The sequence below is a fragment of the Pimephales promelas genome, chromosome 2 (genome assembly GCF_988280905.1).
Source record: "Pimephales promelas chromosome 2, fPimPro1.hap1.1, whole genome shotgun sequence".
NCBI classification, from domain to species: Eukaryota; Metazoa; Chordata; class Actinopteri; order Cypriniformes; family Leuciscidae; genus Pimephales; species Pimephales promelas.
This window is the reverse complement of record NC_142770.1, coordinates 47,071,060-47,088,127: the sequence shown is the minus strand read 5'-3', so window position 1 is coordinate 47,088,127 and position 17,068 is coordinate 47,071,060. Positions and strand designations below refer to the sequence as shown.

The following is a 17,068-nucleotide window of genomic DNA, read 5'->3' as shown; positions in this document are numbered from 1 at the left end:
TTGATTAATTCACGTGTGCTTGTCCTCAGTAGTCAAGGCAACAATAATCAGACACACCTGAATTAATCAAGTTTGGCCAATAATGGCAGACAGGAAACAAGGAGCTGGCTGAAGTTCAGGAAGTAGTGCAGCTGTGCATATAGCCTATTGTAATGTGTTTAAATTGGCTGTTTTTGTTTGCAAAGCCTGGAAGAGACGACAGACTGATTTATAAGTTCATGTATGTTGTGCCTACTGTCTGACAACTGGTCTTTTGTTGATGTATTGGTGTCTTACAAGCCCATTAGGGCTGGGCATGCAGTAGTATGCAAGACACAATAATAAAAATTCATTCATTCATTCTACCAAAGACGTAAGTTACAATAGCTAAATAAGTGGGAGAGATTTGATTATCATTGAGTATTATACATGTTCAGTATAATCTGAAATGTCTCTGGGTGACTGGTACAAATGTCTCATTTCCAAATAAGTAAAACAAAAGGTAATAAGGTTTTCAACAAGTTTAGAGATAATGTACACAGAAAGGAGGGTGGGATAGTTAAAACCTCCTGTTCTCTAAAGGTGTTCTGAATGCAAATTACCATTGTTAGCACATATTTCCATGTGAAATAAGTTTTTGCCTATACCATGAAATGTAGCAAGGGGCTTGGGGTCTTTTCTGTATCTCAGATCAGCCTGTGAGGCTCAGAGTGTTTTTTTTCCAACGTCAGGTTCGTATCGCTTCTCTTTATTCCAGAGCATTTGATGTTTTGTATTATCTTTGAACTGATTATGAAATTATCTGACATAATTAAACATTTGATTCTAATAGACTCTTGACATTTTCATTAAAGAATTAAAAGGAATATTCAAACATTCGCTTATAATGATGCAGTGCACAGATATCATTAAAAAACTTTATTAATGGAGTCAGATGAAATGACGAGAGAATACATATGAGAAAATAGACTGGGCAGCATCAGAGGCATCTTCAGTGTTGGCTCCTTTGATTCATCCAGTTTCTGCCAGCTCAGTCGGGTAACTGAAGAATGAGATAAAAGAAAAAGTAAATAATAGACCGAAAATAAATGGTCTGCTGATGTAACAATGAAATTATTAAAAATAATCAAATACCCTTAAAATTGTTTAAAGATTTACTAGACTAAAATTTGAATCTATGGAGTTCTCCTGCCCTGAGAGCAGCGCGTAATACACTAAAATAACAGCGATTTGTACTGTTGCCCTGAGAGCAGCGAGTAATACACTAAAATATCAGCGACTTGTCCTGTTGCCCTGAGAGCAGCACGTAATACACTAAAATCCCATGTGAAAAAAACCCCCAGCATGTATCATATATAGCAACCATATATCTTCCTTACTTAAATTGGCCAGAATTATGTGTTTCATTTAAGACCAATACATGTCCTATACAAAATCAGACAGATTATGGCCCCTTTCATACTAAATAGCACACATACAACTTATATGATATGGTGATTTTTGTGTCATATATGAATACTGTAAAAAGTCTTATATGAGTTGTACATGACAAAAGTATGCAATGGTGTATGGTATATAGAAAACATACGATATTCATATACAAATCATTTAAAGTTCTTATATTGAATCATATGAGTTTTACATGACAAACATATGCAATGGTATATGGTTTTAGTAGAAAATAACTTAAATTCATATACAAATCATTTAAAGTTCTTATATTGAATCATATGCTAGTCAAATTAAAGTCATATAGGATTTATACACATTTTGTGTCATTTTTTTATACTCGTTATAAAAAGTGTGTCATACAGATTACATGTTTAGATGACCAACATCACTTATATGAAGTTTGCAAATTTGGAAATTGTACAGTGCAGAAGCTGGTTGGACCTAGAGTCAAAATATCTCTGACCTTTATGAGGACTGGTCATCGTTTTCCTTCAGGATTTGAACAGTAAATTTTAAATCTGGAAATCTCAACACTTTCAAAAGTGTTTCCTCTCGCAACACTGACACAGTGTTACAATATGAACACTAGGAGTAAAATATGACCACCAATGCAGAGAACAACACTGTTACAGAGCTGGGTGCAGCTTTGTGGTAGAGTTACAATTCTGGCAGTGTTACAATTCAACACTGTTCTGGTGTCAACCAAACACTTTAAAAGAAAATTGAAATCGTTCATCATGGAATTCTTCAGCCTTAGGAGTCGAGTATTACACCACCCTGGTGTTGATAGAACACATTTTTACAAAGAAAAACAACACTAAAGGAGTGACCAGTTTTTCTTATTAGGGTTCTGCATTACCTACTTTAAAGAACTGTAAAATAAACTGACAAATCATTTAATCTGAAAAGAATAAATTCACTTTGAAATAAACACATCACTCTATATTACTCTTTCAAAACTTTATATCAAAACAATACAGGAAGTTAAATTGTAACATTAGTCTGGGATCATAGCAGAATTCTGTTCATTGTAAAGTAAAAAATAAAGGCAAAATTCAAACAGTGGTTTTAACAAACAATTTATTTTATTAACAGACAAGCCCATTTACATCATAGGTTAACCTTTAAAATAAACAATGAATGCACAATATAGGCATTTCTGTCAAATGGTCTGTGATACTTTAAATCCTGAACATGTCAGTGAATGTAAGTCCTGTGTCAGTGAAGTTGATTCAGTACCTTCGACTCTGCAACAGTACAGCAGTGCTCGAGTCAACAACATTCAGCAGATGAAGAACAGATTTGAATGAGTTCTGTTGTCGTATATCAATTTCACACACAGCTAGGTAGCATTGAAAAAGCGTGTTTTACACCATAAGCAGCTTTTTGGCGGTCGACTGATGAAACAGCTCTAATCAAAATGCATGAAAACGATGTGGACGATCGATGATTATTAGTTCTGTGCATTTTAATGTTCGCTGATTATCCTAATAAACGTTAGAGGAAGATTAATTTGAACAAAATATATAGTAAAATCACTTACCTTGCAATTGCAATTTTTTCTCCCTCAAAAATCTGTTTCCGCAGAGCCGGACTAATCCCTCTGCACATTCAAACGTCTAGACCCCGCCTTTGCTTCATTTTCATTGGTTGAAACTGTAAACCAATCATTTTCCTTTCTGCTCTCATAACAGGTTTGAGTAAGTAAAACTCCCATCTGCACATGAACCACTGAGCCACTGCCGCCCCAATCAGATCCGAGGACTGGTTTGTCATGATAGATCTAAAGGAAGCATACTAAAGGACCAAGCCCCGGGGAATGGAGACTCTACCCCGAAGTGGTGGAGCTCTTGTGGAAGAGATTCGGTCATGCCGAGGTGGACCTGTTCGCTTCCACTGTGGTTCTCCCTCAGCCATTCAGCCCCACTGGGGTTGGACGCTATGGTGCAGGCATGGCCAAGGTCACGTCTGTACGCATTACACCCGATCGTTCTGCTCCCAGGAGTTCTGGAAAGGGTTCGTCGGGACAGTGTGAGTCTGTTGTTGATAGCCCCATACTGGCCGACCCGAGTATGGTTTGTGGACCTTGTGTCTCTTCTCTACAGCTCTCCTCTGGAGATTCAGATCAGGAGGGACCTACTCTCTCAGGTGAGTGATATGATTCTTCACCCTCGCCCAGAGCTGTGGAAACTCTGAGGGAGCCCAGCTCATAAGTTCAGGTCTTTCAACTGAGGTTGTTGAGACCATCTTCATCTCCAGAGCTCCCTCTACGTGGAAGTTTCATGCCTTGATGTGGAAACTTTTCACTTCATGGTGTGGAGAACACCGGTTGGACCCAGTTAACTGTGCTGGAGTTCCTGTAAGAGCGCTTTTCCACAGAGCTATCCCCCTCCACAATAAAGGAGTCTCTTTCTCTTAAAAAAATTGGAGAAATTCAAGCTCTCTCGGTTTCTCCACTGTGCCTGGAATTTTCACCTGGTATGGTGAAGGCTTTTCTCCATCCTAGGCCCAGATACGTTCCTAAGGTTCCTACTAATGTTGTTAGACCTATAGTTCTGTAGGCCTTCTATCCTCCTTCGTTTCTAACGTTGGACCAAGAGAAACTTAATCTTCTCTGCCCTGTGAGGGCCTTAGATGCTTACGTCCACAGAGCTCCACTCCAGGGGCGCTGGTGCTTTCGTGTGAATGTGCGCCTTGATTTCACACGGATGGACACTTGTTCTTATGGCGATGTGGGTATTAGCATTCCCACAGCGTTTGACGCAGCTCGAGTTCCTTTGAAAGGGAACGCCTCAGTTACGTATGTAACCCAAGTTCCCTGAATTGGTAACGAGACATTGCATCGCCCAACCATACTCTCTGCAATCCCTTGATCGACTTGCTTTGGCCTATCAGAAGTTGTTGTGCCTTGATTTCACACGGATGGACACTTGTTCTTATGGCAACGTGGGTATTAGCATTCCCACATCATTTGACGCTGCGTGTCGTTCCCTATTAAGGGAACTAGGGTTACATATGTAACCAAGACGTTTTTGAAAAACACTTTTGTCCAATGTTGATATTTGAAAAAACCAAAACAAACACATCCCTAACCCAAAAATAACCCTACAAATAAACATTCATCAAAAACCTGTTGTATCAAATTTGATGTTCAAATTTTAAAATGGATTTTCTAGAAATTAAATTTTTTATGAAGTTCAAAATCCTTTTTTCATATAATTAATTATTTAAATTAAATTAATGATATATCACTTGACCTAAAACTTGAAATATTAAAAACAAATAATATTTCTTAGGTACTCAATCAGGTGACAGAAATAGAGAAGAAATCCTATAGCTATAAAAGCTAATAATCTTAAAAAAAATGTCAAACATGCTTTATTGTATCTATAAAAATACTAATGTACAGGAAAGAGTAGTTTTTAATGAGTAATGTTAGTTTAACTCAGCCTCTTTACTATGTTGTTTATGTACAAAAACATAAATGTAAATGTAAAATGTAATTTTTGTATATAGAAAAATGTATGTGTTCCATCTAATTATGTGATGTGATTAATTTCCCTTGTAGGTTAAATGATTGTAACTTAACAGACAAAAGCTGTTCAGCTCTGGCTGCAGTTCTTGGATCAGACACCAATCTGAAAGAGCTGAACATGAACAATAATAATCTGCAGGATTCAGGAGTGAAGCTGCTCTGCACTGGACTGAAGAATATAAAGTGTAAATTGGAGATACTGAGGTAAGTTGAGCCACAGGAGTCACATGACTAGAGTGAGGTGCAATGACTGACGAGATGATCCCGGAAACAAAAGCACAAGAGAACTTTTGTGAATAAAAGTTGCACTTTTTTGTTTGATATAAGTGAGTGAGTCTTGGTTGTATTGTTGTTGTTTTTTAATTCAAAATAATAATGAACCACAAACTCAGCATTTGTTTTAAAATTCAAAGATCTTTTATTTTGTTAAAACGTGGGGTATACCATATAATCCTCCTCATTCATTTTTTAATATAAGGCCAGTGTTTAATATAAGCGAATTTGTCACTGTACTATTTTATTGTTGATCTATTTATTATTGATGCATTTCCATTAATAATAATGAACTACAAACTAAGCATTTGTTTTAAATTAAGATTAAAATCCAAAGACCTTTCATTTATGGAAGATAAATGTAATATTTGTATATAGAAAAATGTATGTGTTCCATCTAATTATGTGATGTGATTAATTTCCCTTGTAGGTTAAATGATTGTAACTTAACAGACAAAAGCTGTTCAGCTCTGGCAGTAGTTCTTGGATCAGACACCAATCTGAAAGAGCTGAACATGAACAATAATAATATGCAGGATTCAGGAGTGAAGCTGATCTGCACTGGACTGAAGAATATAAAGTGTAAATTGGAGATACTGAGGTAAGTTGAGCCACAGGAGTCACATGACTAGAGTGAGGTGCAATGACTGACGAGATGATCCCGGAAGCAAAAGCACAAGATAACTTTTGTGAATAAAAGTTGCACTTATTTGTTTAATATAAGTGAGTGAGTCTTTGTTCTTTTGTTGTGTTTTTAATTCAAAATAATAATGAACCACAAACTCAGCATTTGTGTTAAAATTCAAAGATCTATTATTTATTTGTTAAAATGTGGGTATACCATATCATCCTCCTAATTAATTTTTTTTAATAAAAGGCCAATGTTTAATATAAGCGAATTTGTCATTGTACTATTTTATTGTTGTAATTCCATTAATAATAATGAACTACAAACTAAGCATTTGTTTTAAATTAAGGGGAAATCCAAAGATTCATTTCGTTTATTAGTATTACAATGGGGGTATACTAGGGGTTTCACAACTACTGATTTTTGCTAGTCGACTAGTTTTGCATAACAGTCGACAACTAGTCGACTAGACGTTAAATGGTTTATTCTATGGGTGTGCGATATCACGAATAGTAAATGTCTCCACGATCTGCTTTTGAAGAAATATGGAAGTATCGTGTTTGCATTCTATCAGTTCTGGCGCCTCTGTCTCAACTGTACAACGCGACGTAGCCTACACATCACACGTTAAGGAATAGGTATGGTACACTGCAAATCACAAAAGTTCATTATTTGCATAAGCCTTGCCGGTTAAATATTAATTCATGCGCTTTTCTAACGTGTAGGGCTGAACGATTATGGAAAATAATCTAATTGCGATTTTTTTTAACCAATATTGCGATTGCGATTTAATATGCGATTTAAAAAAAATCTTTACCTTCTGTATAGTCGACAAAGACAAGCAATAAATCATTGTACAGTAGGGATGGGAATCTTTAGGCAGCTCATGAGCCGATCTACTTTTTTTATTAATTAATCTTAATAACACTTAAAATATGTATTTAATTAGCCTACATGTGTAAAAACACATACTTTAAAAAATAATTATTAAAAAAACATTTAATTAAACCAATGTTAAGAATTTTAAATCGGCTTTATAAAATAATATATCTTCATAATAAAAGCTAGTAAATAAAGAGAAACAAAAAAAAGCATTACAAGCAATAAAGAAAGAGTGGTTTCAGTATTTAAAAGTAGGCTCTCTGAATGTTTATCATTCAAGAGCTGGAGTGATTTTCCCCCTCAGTTTAGATATGATAAGCTGCATTCACACTAATGCAAATTATCTCTTGAAATTGTAAATGTGGTTTGTCCTGTTGGTTTAAGAACTGACCGTGTTTACATTAATTTCGCGTCATAAAAGCATTTTGACATGCAAGTTTATGCACATTTAACCAATGAGTCGCTCACGGCCGCATGCACGAGTGCTCTTCACAAAGCGCGCGTTAGTATTTTAAAATGAAAGCAGCCTTCTCAGTGATTTTCAAAGTTTTAATATATAAGCCAACTGCATTCCAAAAGACATAAATAATGCCTCTGTGAAGCATTTGTAAGGAAAATTCCCGCGGGAGAGAACACGCACTGCAAGAGTAACGTTATGACATCAAGCAAAGGGGCAAGCCCGCGAATGTCCTTGTAATTCGGTTCAACCCCGAACTTTATGAAATAACGTTACTATGTTTTGAGAGAGAGAGAGAGAGAGAGAATAGAAGCAAGCAGAACACGGTTCGTTTCTGAAGCACGCGCAGCGTCATCACGCATGTGTGTTTAAAAACTAAGCTCAGACTCGATTCTGAAATTCTCTGAATCAATCCAGGATTGTTGGGGAGAGAATAAATAACACAATATCACATACATTAAAAATAAACTGTTCTTTTCTGAACGCCAGACCGCGTAGCGTGGCAAGTTGATGCTTGATCTTGCAGACTGCTCCCGCGTGTCACGTGACCAGTGTAATCGCAGCTCTTGCGATTACAAAATCGCGTTTCATCATATCGCGATTTTATCGCAAATGCAATTAATCGTTCAGCCCTACTAATGTGCGCTTTCCTGAGCGCGCTGCATACCCCCGACGCTCACAGGCCCCTGTCAAACAGCGCCTGAATACTGGACTAAGTTATCTTTCGAGTCTTATTATGCTAATACTGTTAAATACACACAATATTTACATAAACAGAAATGGCTATGTCTAAAGTGAAAGCAAACATTTGAGAGAAAATCTGGTGTAATATGCGTCTATATTAAACACGTCGCATGGTCTAAAAGCGAAAGTAGTAATACTCGTATTTTCCGCACAATAAGGCGCACTTAAAAGCCTTTCAGGTCAGTAAGTAAAGATTTTTATTTTTTTTATTTACAGTGTAACAAATTGTTACACTGTAATAATACTGAGTTATACTTTAGGATTAGGTTAGGATTAGGGCTTAGTTTAGTCAGTTGCAAGTAATTATGCATAATTTACAGTTATTTCTATATTAACTACATGTAAGAAAAAAAAAAAAAAGCCTTTAATTTTCTCAATCCGGCCTTTTCTCAAGCCTTATAATCCGGAGCGCATTATATATGGATCAATTGCTCGCGCTCGTGTCCATCTTATGCCCGCTTTGTCACATGGCCAGTTCAACCTCGTATAAATCAGGTAGGTTATGTGTGTCTCCCGCTCACGAGCGCTCACTCTTACACACACGAACAGACACACTGTCCCCGGCGTCACAGAATGTGCATAAAGCGCTCCCCGTTCACAGTAACCGGGTCGTCTCATTCAGCCAGCTGTTGCTGTCTGCGAGTCAGGTTGCGAATGTAAGTTACGTGCCCGTATACCATGTATTAGGGTATACCATGGTATCAGTATTATACCATGGTATTAGTCCTATTTGTTTGGTTGATAAAAGTTTGATGTTTTTTAAATAAGCGAGTTATTGGGCCCTATTTTAACGATCTGAAACGCAAGTAGCAAACGCAAAGCGCAAGTAATTTTTTGTGGGCGGGTCTTGGGCGCTGTTGCTATTTTACTGGCGGAATAAATGACACTTGCGCTGGGTGCAAGTTTAAAAGGGGTTGGTCTGAAGTAGCTTCATTATTCATAGGTGTGGTTTGGGTGTAACAGAAATAAACCAATAAGAGCGTCATATCACATTCTCTTTAAGAGCATGATGAACGAGGTGCGCTTGTTCTATGGCGCAATTCTATTTGAACGGCTCATTTACTAGGCGCGCTTCAGCATCGGTTCACAGCCGAGGAGATCAATGTTCTCATCAGGGCCGTAAAAGAAAGAGAACGGACATTGGGGATGGGACAAACCCACCCAAATTAGCTTCGGTTAAACATGCATATAATAATTTGGGTAAATGTGTATTTTTCCCATCGTCATGGACACAACAATGATTCCCTTTCAAGGGAACCTCGAGCTGCGTTAGCTAACGCGGTGGGAACGCTCTGCGTGATTGCGTCAAGAGTTTAAGCGTTGTGCTGTTCCTTGCCCTCGTTTCATCACGGGTGGGGACACACATCAGCTTTGTGTGGCTTGTTTGGGAGTGGAGCACACTCAGTCAGTTCTCGAGGGAACTGACTGAGCATTGTGTAAAGCTTTCTATGAGAACGCTCCGCTCCCACCAGGCGTTCTTTGAGGAGGACGTTCGGTTCGCGTTCCCCGAGGTGCGGGTCACGCTGTCGCTGAGGCACAGCGTCGACTTTCATCTTGGGGTTCGCAGATGGATCTAGTAGCAGGGTTTGAGACGGGCCCCGCCTATCTCAGCCCTTACCTGCTAGATCCGGTGCCTCTGCCCAAGAAAGACCCCGTGCTGCGGCTTCTCCTTCTCAGGCTGAGGCACCAATGCTGACGCTATTCAGTTCTGAGAAATTGGATGTCGTCAGAGTTGATATGGGGGATTATGGGTCTTCGCCAGCTCATACCTCCGTTGATGAGGAGCATTTGGAGGTTTTATCTCATGCTGTAGCTACATTACATATCGATTGGCCAGCCAATGAATCTGGAAGTGTATCTAAGAAAAGTTTGCTTGATGAAAAATTATTATCATCTAGATCACTACCTCCATGTAGGGGTTTCCCATTTTTTCCCGATCTCCACACTGAGGTGTCGAGATCGTGGAACAAACCTGCTTCATTTAGAGCGTTTAATCCCCAGACATCTAATTATAGTAATGTATTAGGTGCTGATGATTATGGTTATGTTGTGGTGCCTCGGGCTGAAGAGACGCTTGCGAGCTCGCTCTCTCATCATTAAGTCTCTCATCATCATTAGTCATCGTCATCATTAAAAGCCCCGACGTTACCAACTAGACCATTAAAGTCAGTGGGGCGGTCTGTGGCAGCCCTAGTGGCCACGGAGCGCCACCTATGGTTAAAAAAAAAATAAAACTGTCACCATCAAGTTTGTTCGGCGACGCTATCAATTGTGTCATCGAGCGATTTCAAGATTCTAAGAAGCAGTCGGCTGCATTCCAGAAATTCCTTCCTCGTCGTTTCGATGTTCCTCAGGCTGCTGTGCGGAGAACTTTTATTAAATCCAAGCAGCCTCAGCCGAGTACTAGCTCCTCACAGCACAGAGTGCGCCAAAGGCAAAGTGTCGGCGCCCGGGCTCCTCCACAATCTGGGGAACCTGGGTGGCGGTCGCAATCCAGGTCAGCTAGGGGTAGGCAAGATCTGAGGACTGTCATCTCTAAGAAAGCCTGGAGTAAGAAGAAGTCCTGACTCGCAGGGGGTCAGACTTCTGAGGGTGGTCCCCTCCGGGGAGGGATGGTTTCGAGAAATCATTCCTCCTCTGCGCCCTCTGGGGGGCGATGCTCTGAGGAGTATCGCAGCACTGCCACATCGGTTGTTCCCTGCCGGTTCGCCGTTTCAGGGCACCGAGGTGTCAGCGTCCTCATACGGTCCTCCGAGAAGGGTCGTAGAATGGTCAGTTCGGTTGTTCCCTGCCGGTTCGCCGTTTCAGGGCGCCGAAATGTCCGTTCAACCAAATCCCGAGGCCAGTTTCGAGAGACTGGTCCCCTTAGTGGAATTCATGGCAGCGTGGAAACTACTGCCAGATATTTCTCAGTGGGTCCTGCATGTTATAGAGAAGGGTTACAGAATTCAGTTCGGTTCTCGTCCGCCCAGATTTCTTGGGGTCCTTCCCACCGTGGTGGTCCCCGAGCAGGCTCGGGTTATGGAACAGGAAGTGATGACGCTTCTGCAAAAAGGGGCTATAGAAAGGGTTACTCCTGCCAGCAGAGAGTCAGGGTTTTACAGCCGATACTTCATCGTTCCCAAGAAAGATGGTGGGTTACGTCCTATTCTAGATCTGCATCAGCTAAACAGCAGAGTTCAGAAGCTCAAGTTCAAGATGCTTACACTCAAACAGATCGTGTCACAGATTCAGTCCAAGGACTGGTTTGTCACAATAGACTTGAAGGACGCTTATTTTCACATATCCATCCATCCTCATCACAAGAGGTTCCTCAGGTTTGCTTTCGGATGCGAAATTTTACGAAATGTGTGGATGCAGCACTGGCTCCTCTCAGACTCCAGGGCATTCGCGTATTAAAATTATATCGACGATTGGTTGATTCTAGCTCAGTCAGAGCAGTTGGCGGTTCAACATCGAGATGTTGTTCTGTCACACATGAAAAAGTTGGGGTTATGGCTAAACACCAAGAAAAGTGTGCTCCTTCCCGTACAGAGGACCACTTATCTAGGGGTAGTGTGGGATTCGACAACTAAACAAGCACGATTGTCTCCAGCACGTATTTCTGTGATCCTCACAGCCGTAAAGAATGTGAAACTAGGCCAGTCACTCACTGTGAAACAGTTTCAGAGACTGTTGGGGCTCATGGCAGCTGCGTCCAACGTAATCACTTTTGGCCTTCTGTACATGAGACCCTTGCAGTGGTGGGTTTTCCACGAGGGGAAATCCGTTTCGCACGATCAAGTTCACACGGCAATGCCTACATGCCTTGGTCATGTGGAAGAAACCTTGGTTCCTCACCCAGGGCCCAGTTTTGGGGGTTCCTTGTCGACACGTCACGCTATCAACGGATGCTTCCCTTACAGGCTGGGGGGTGGTCATGAGTGGCCGCTCGGCGACAGGTCTATGGCAGGACCATCAGCAGTCTTGGCATATAAACCAACTAGAGATGATGGCAGTATTTCAGGTGCTCAAATACTTCCTGCCAGACCTGAGGGGCCATCATGTGCTTGTCCGCATGGACAACACTTCGGTGGTCTCTTACATCAACCATCAGGGGGGTCTGAGGTCCAGAGCTTTATACAAGTTGACTCTGCAGATCCTCCCATGGGCCCAGGGGAAATTGTTGTCACTCAGGGCAATATATATTCCAGGGTGTCAGAATGTGGGGGCCGATATTCTGTCGAGACAGGGGCAGAGTCCCTGGGAGTGGAGGCTCCACCCTTAGGTGGTGGAGCTCCTATGGGAGAACTTCGGTCAGGCTCAGGTCGATCTATTTGCAACTCAGGAGACAACTCATTGTCCACTATGATTCTCTCACGCAGCCAGCTCCTCTCGGACTGGATGTGATGGTGCAGGTGTGGCCGAGGCTACACCTGTATGCTTTTCCCCCGACATCAATGCTCCCTGGAGTTCTGAAAAGGGTTCGCCAGGAAGGGGCTCTTCTGTTGTTAGTAGCCCCGCATTGGCCGACCAGAGTGTGGTTTGTGGACCTAGTGTCCCTCTTGGACGGCTCTCCGATGGAGATTCCGGTCAGGAATATGGTCATCTGTATATTTTTTAAAGTCCATCAAAGTGCGTCTAACCATGATTAAAGTGCTCCATGCGGCTCTGGAGTGTTAAAGTATCCATATTTACAACTTTGTCGGTTAATATATTCCAGCAGACAAATACATTAGTTATTTAATTATGCCATTAAAGCTAGGATTTTAATTAGGCCATTCTCAAACTTTAATTTTCTCATTTTCAGGTGACGTGTTGTGGATCATTCAGATCAAAGACTTTCAGAACTGTAAAGTTTTAGATAATTGCAATCTCGAAACGGATGTTGATGTCTAGCATATTAAAGTTTTTTTGTGCCTTTTGTTTTCCTCCATATTCAGTTGTCAGTTTTTGAAACTAACTTTCAATGCATTTGTACAAAGAACAAAATAAAATTCAAGATTAAGGATTTATATTGTTCAGGTTTAACTGTTTAATCAGCTGAATGTTTTCCTCTCTGTTCTAGACTCTCTAACTGCAGTGTGACAGAAGAAGGTTATAAAGCTCTGACTTCAGCTCTGAGATCAAACCCTTCACACCTGATAGAGCTGGATCTCATAGGAAATTATCCTGGAGAATCAGGAGTGAAGCAGCTCAATGATTTACTGCAGGATCCAGACTGTCAACTGAAGACACTGAGGTGAGAAAGGATCAAATATTTAACTAAATTAGCTATATGCAGGCTAAATATTAATAACAAATACATTATTTTAATTATACAATAAGCTGGACAATTTGTTGCATCAAAATGATCAAGATCAGATCAGATGCTGCAGATTCTGTCATAATGATGATACCCGTCAACACATTTAGTTGTGCTACGAGCTACAGGTCAAAGGCTGCATTTACACTGCAAGTCTTAATGCACAGATTCAATCTTTTGACAATAACTGATTTTTCTGGCCCGTCTGTTTACATTAACTTTAGACAGTGTCCGATATCTGTTTTTGCATTAATTCCCACCCAAATCCCACCCAAATGATTTTCGCTAATCGTTTTACTATGCACATGGTAGACCCTTGTTTTGAATGGTCATGCTATTCAAATTATTTATATAATTCATGTCAGGTGGTCGTGATAATTTGCCAGCATGGACGAGATAACAGCTGTCATGACTCATGAATATTTTACAATGCAAAATCTGACGGAATATAGTCAGGAAACGATTTTCGTTAATCTACTGCTCAGATCTAGAATTTATAAATAGAAATATTTATAATATATATAATAATATATATCTAGAAATATTTTTAATGAATTTGAATGAATTAACGAGAGAGAGAGAGAGTAACCCAATACTGAAGTTTTTTGGTTTAATTACAGTGAAGTTATCACCTCATTGCTGAGAAATATAATGGAGCTTCCAGTAGCGAAGCTGTTTTATTTATAAAAGTCACGGGCAGAGGTTGAACATCAGCTCCTGAATATTTCTGTGTTTGCACCATTCCTTTACAAAGGTAAATATAGTTCCCACCTCTATAAAAAGCTGTGAGCGAGTGCATGCAGGCACGTCGACTCATAATTAAATGGTAAATTGACTGCATTTATATAGTGCTTTCATAGACCTAATGGCCACCAAAGCGCTTTACATATTGCCTCACATTCACCCATTCACACACACATTCATACACCGACGGCGGTGTCAGCCATACAACGGCGCCATCCATCTTGTCGGGAGCAGCTGGGGTTAGGTGTCTTGCTCACGGACACCTCGACACTTGGTCAGGTGGAACCGGGGATCGAACCACCTTCTGGTTTATGAACCACTGAGCCACTGCCGCCCCAATTAAACTTAATTAAACTTTAAAAATCTATCTTTGTGAATAAACGTGTCGTCCTCACCTAGTGGTGGCTTGGAATTCAAAGGAGAATTGGATATGCGTGTGTAGACGGAGGTCGGATGTCCAGATATCGGATATGGATCTGATTTAAATCCACATTTGGAAGGGGCTCAGATCGGATACGAAAAAATCACATCTCGTGCGAATTTTTATGTCTACACATGTGCAACAAATTCCGATCTGTGTCGGATGTGAGTAAAAGATCGGATTTTTTTTTTTGCTGCTATTCTACAGTATACCTCGATAATTAACACGCACAATTGTGTTTTTGTGCACACTTCCCATAAAAAATTCTAGATAACCTTTTAGTGAAATAGTTTCCTGAACACAAAAGTCTCCAGATGTTCACAGACATGCAGTTTCACAAGCCAGTTTTCTCTGTGCAGATGTTTCTCACTTCTCCTGCTTAAAAGCCAGAAAGATCTTAAATTCACACTCTGTGTTCACACTGAAAATCATGATCTAGTGAGATTTTGTCCTTCTGCTCGTGAGACGTTTCTGTTCTTATGAGTTTGCTTTAGGACTGAGTGTTTCTGTAGTTTATTTAAATTTTATATTTATTTGTGTATTTAAATGTTTAAAAAGACATCTAAATAACTAACTAAAGCTTGTCTTTAGAACAATAATTAAATGAAACTGAATCGACTGTTGTGCAGGTTTTTGAGTCCTGCTGCAGAGGAAGCCTGTCAGTATGTGAATAGAGTTAATGGTGTAAACCCGTTACTCCAGAGAGAACTGAATCTGAGTGGACATAAACTAGGTGACACACGAGTGAATCAGATCGCTGCTCTACTGCAGGATAAACACTGTCAACTCAACACACTGACGTGAGTATTGCAAATTTATTTATAATATTACTTTACTTTATTACTAATGTTAGCTGATGATAATATTTCCTCACTTGTTTGAGTCAGAGCAGTTTTTACTCAGCATCACAGAGCCACAAAAATATGAAGTAAAAAAATTAAACAGCCAATTAAAAACAAAATTAGCATGTGACTTCAAGGTTCAAATATTTGACAAAGACAGACATTTATTTCAGTTTCTGTAGAAGCAGAACAAAACTGTTCTTTCAATTCAATGTTTTTGTATTTCACAAAATGTAAAATGTCTAACTTGTAACAACTGAACAAGTGCATTTTACAAATCTGTTATCTGTTTCTGCCTGTAATAACTAGAACTAGCGTGACTGGGTTTTAAAACGGACTATTGGAAACTAAATGCTGCTGTATCTCTTTAATAAGATGATCATCATAGATGTGAGCTATTGTTATTTCTCTGTCTTCAGTCTGTATAGATCCAGGATTACAGAGGAACAGAGTCTCATCCTGACTTCAGCTCTGAAATCAAACCCGTCATACCTGAGAGAGCTTAACCTGAGCGGAAATAAACTAGGAGACTCAGGAGTGAAGCACCTCAGTGATCTACTGAAGGACCCACAATTTAAGCTGGAGAAACTACAGTTAGTGTCATTATACTGTACAGCAATTACAGTGTGACTGAAGTTTATTTATTTGAAGACAGCAGGGCTTATGTTTCATTGGTTATATCAGTGCACTTTCTGGGTTTCCCTATTGCTCACAGTTTTATGTGTGTTTTGTATGACACATTTTTTATGATACAATGACAGGCAGTTTTAAAATATAACTAATATCGAAAGAAAATAACCCAGGCAGTCTCATCTACGAGGCATTTAGGCCTCCTCCAATACTGACAGCTGGACTCATAGCTTGCAGGTTTGCTTAGTCAAGTCAATTCACATTTATTTATATAGCGCTTTTCACAATACAGATTGTATCAAAGTAGCTTCACAGTGATAACATGAAAGTAGTACAACACAGATCAACAACATTGCTAAACACTAAATAACCCCAACTGAGCAAGCCAAAAGCAAGCCAATAGCAAGGCGACAGTGGCAAGGAACCAAAACTCCATCAGATTGGATGGAGAAAAAACCTTGGGAGAACCCAGGCTCAGTCAGGGGCCAGTTCTCCTCTGGCTTACATTCATATTGTGTATATTTAAATATTAAGTATAAATATTGTTTATGTATAAAACGGCGCCATAACATATCACAGGCGTTGAGTCGTCTCATCACAGGCGTTGAGTCTTCTCATCACAGACGTTGGGGCATCCGAAATCCCCGTGAGAGGCTGGATACAAAACTGGACCTGACGAACGCCATTTTTCTCGGGACAAGCGTCCCGAGATAACAGCAGAAAGGCAGATGGGAAATAATTAGCATAGCTGGTGTTCATAATGATTTCCATTATACGGAAGTCGGTGTTAGAAAACCCCTATCTCACAAACTCTCCGCAACCCAACCATACGCGCCGACCCGTTTGTCTAGAAGGCTGTCGAGCCCCACTGGTGCGTTAAGCAGTTTCAGTGGCAAACGGTTCCGTATGGCATAACAGAGGACTAAAAGGTAAGCATTATGTGAATGCTTGACTAAAGAGATGCGTCTTTAATCTAGTTTTAAACTGTGTCAGCGAGTCAGAGCCTCGGACCGTATCGGGAAGGCTATTCCAGAGTTTTGGAGCTAAATGCGAGAACGCCCTCCCTCCTTTACTGGAGTTCGATATCCTAGGAATGACCAAAAGCCTTGAATTTAGTGATCTTAAGGAACGCGGTGGATTGTAGGGCGAAAGAAGGTCCGTTAAGTACATAGGAGCTAAACCATTTAGGGCTTTATA

General features: G+C 40.1%; 1 protein-coding gene across 1 annotated transcript in view; it reads left to right on the top strand.

The window, feature by feature from the left end:
* Positions 1-17,068, top strand: part of LOC148997648 (NACHT, LRR and PYD domains-containing protein 3-like) — an 85,527-nt gene that overhangs the window by 54,850 nt on the left and 13,609 nt on the right. The window contains exons 6-10 of the mRNA XM_089123238.1: positions 5,000-5,170; positions 5,670-5,840; positions 12,998-13,171; positions 15,029-15,199; positions 15,661-15,834. Coding sequence (XP_088979364.1) covers positions 5,000-5,170; positions 5,670-5,840; positions 12,998-13,171; positions 15,029-15,199; positions 15,661-15,834 — 861 coding nt within the window. The remainder of the gene's footprint in view (positions 1-4,999; positions 5,171-5,669; positions 5,841-12,997; positions 13,172-15,028; positions 15,200-15,660; positions 15,835-17,068) is intronic.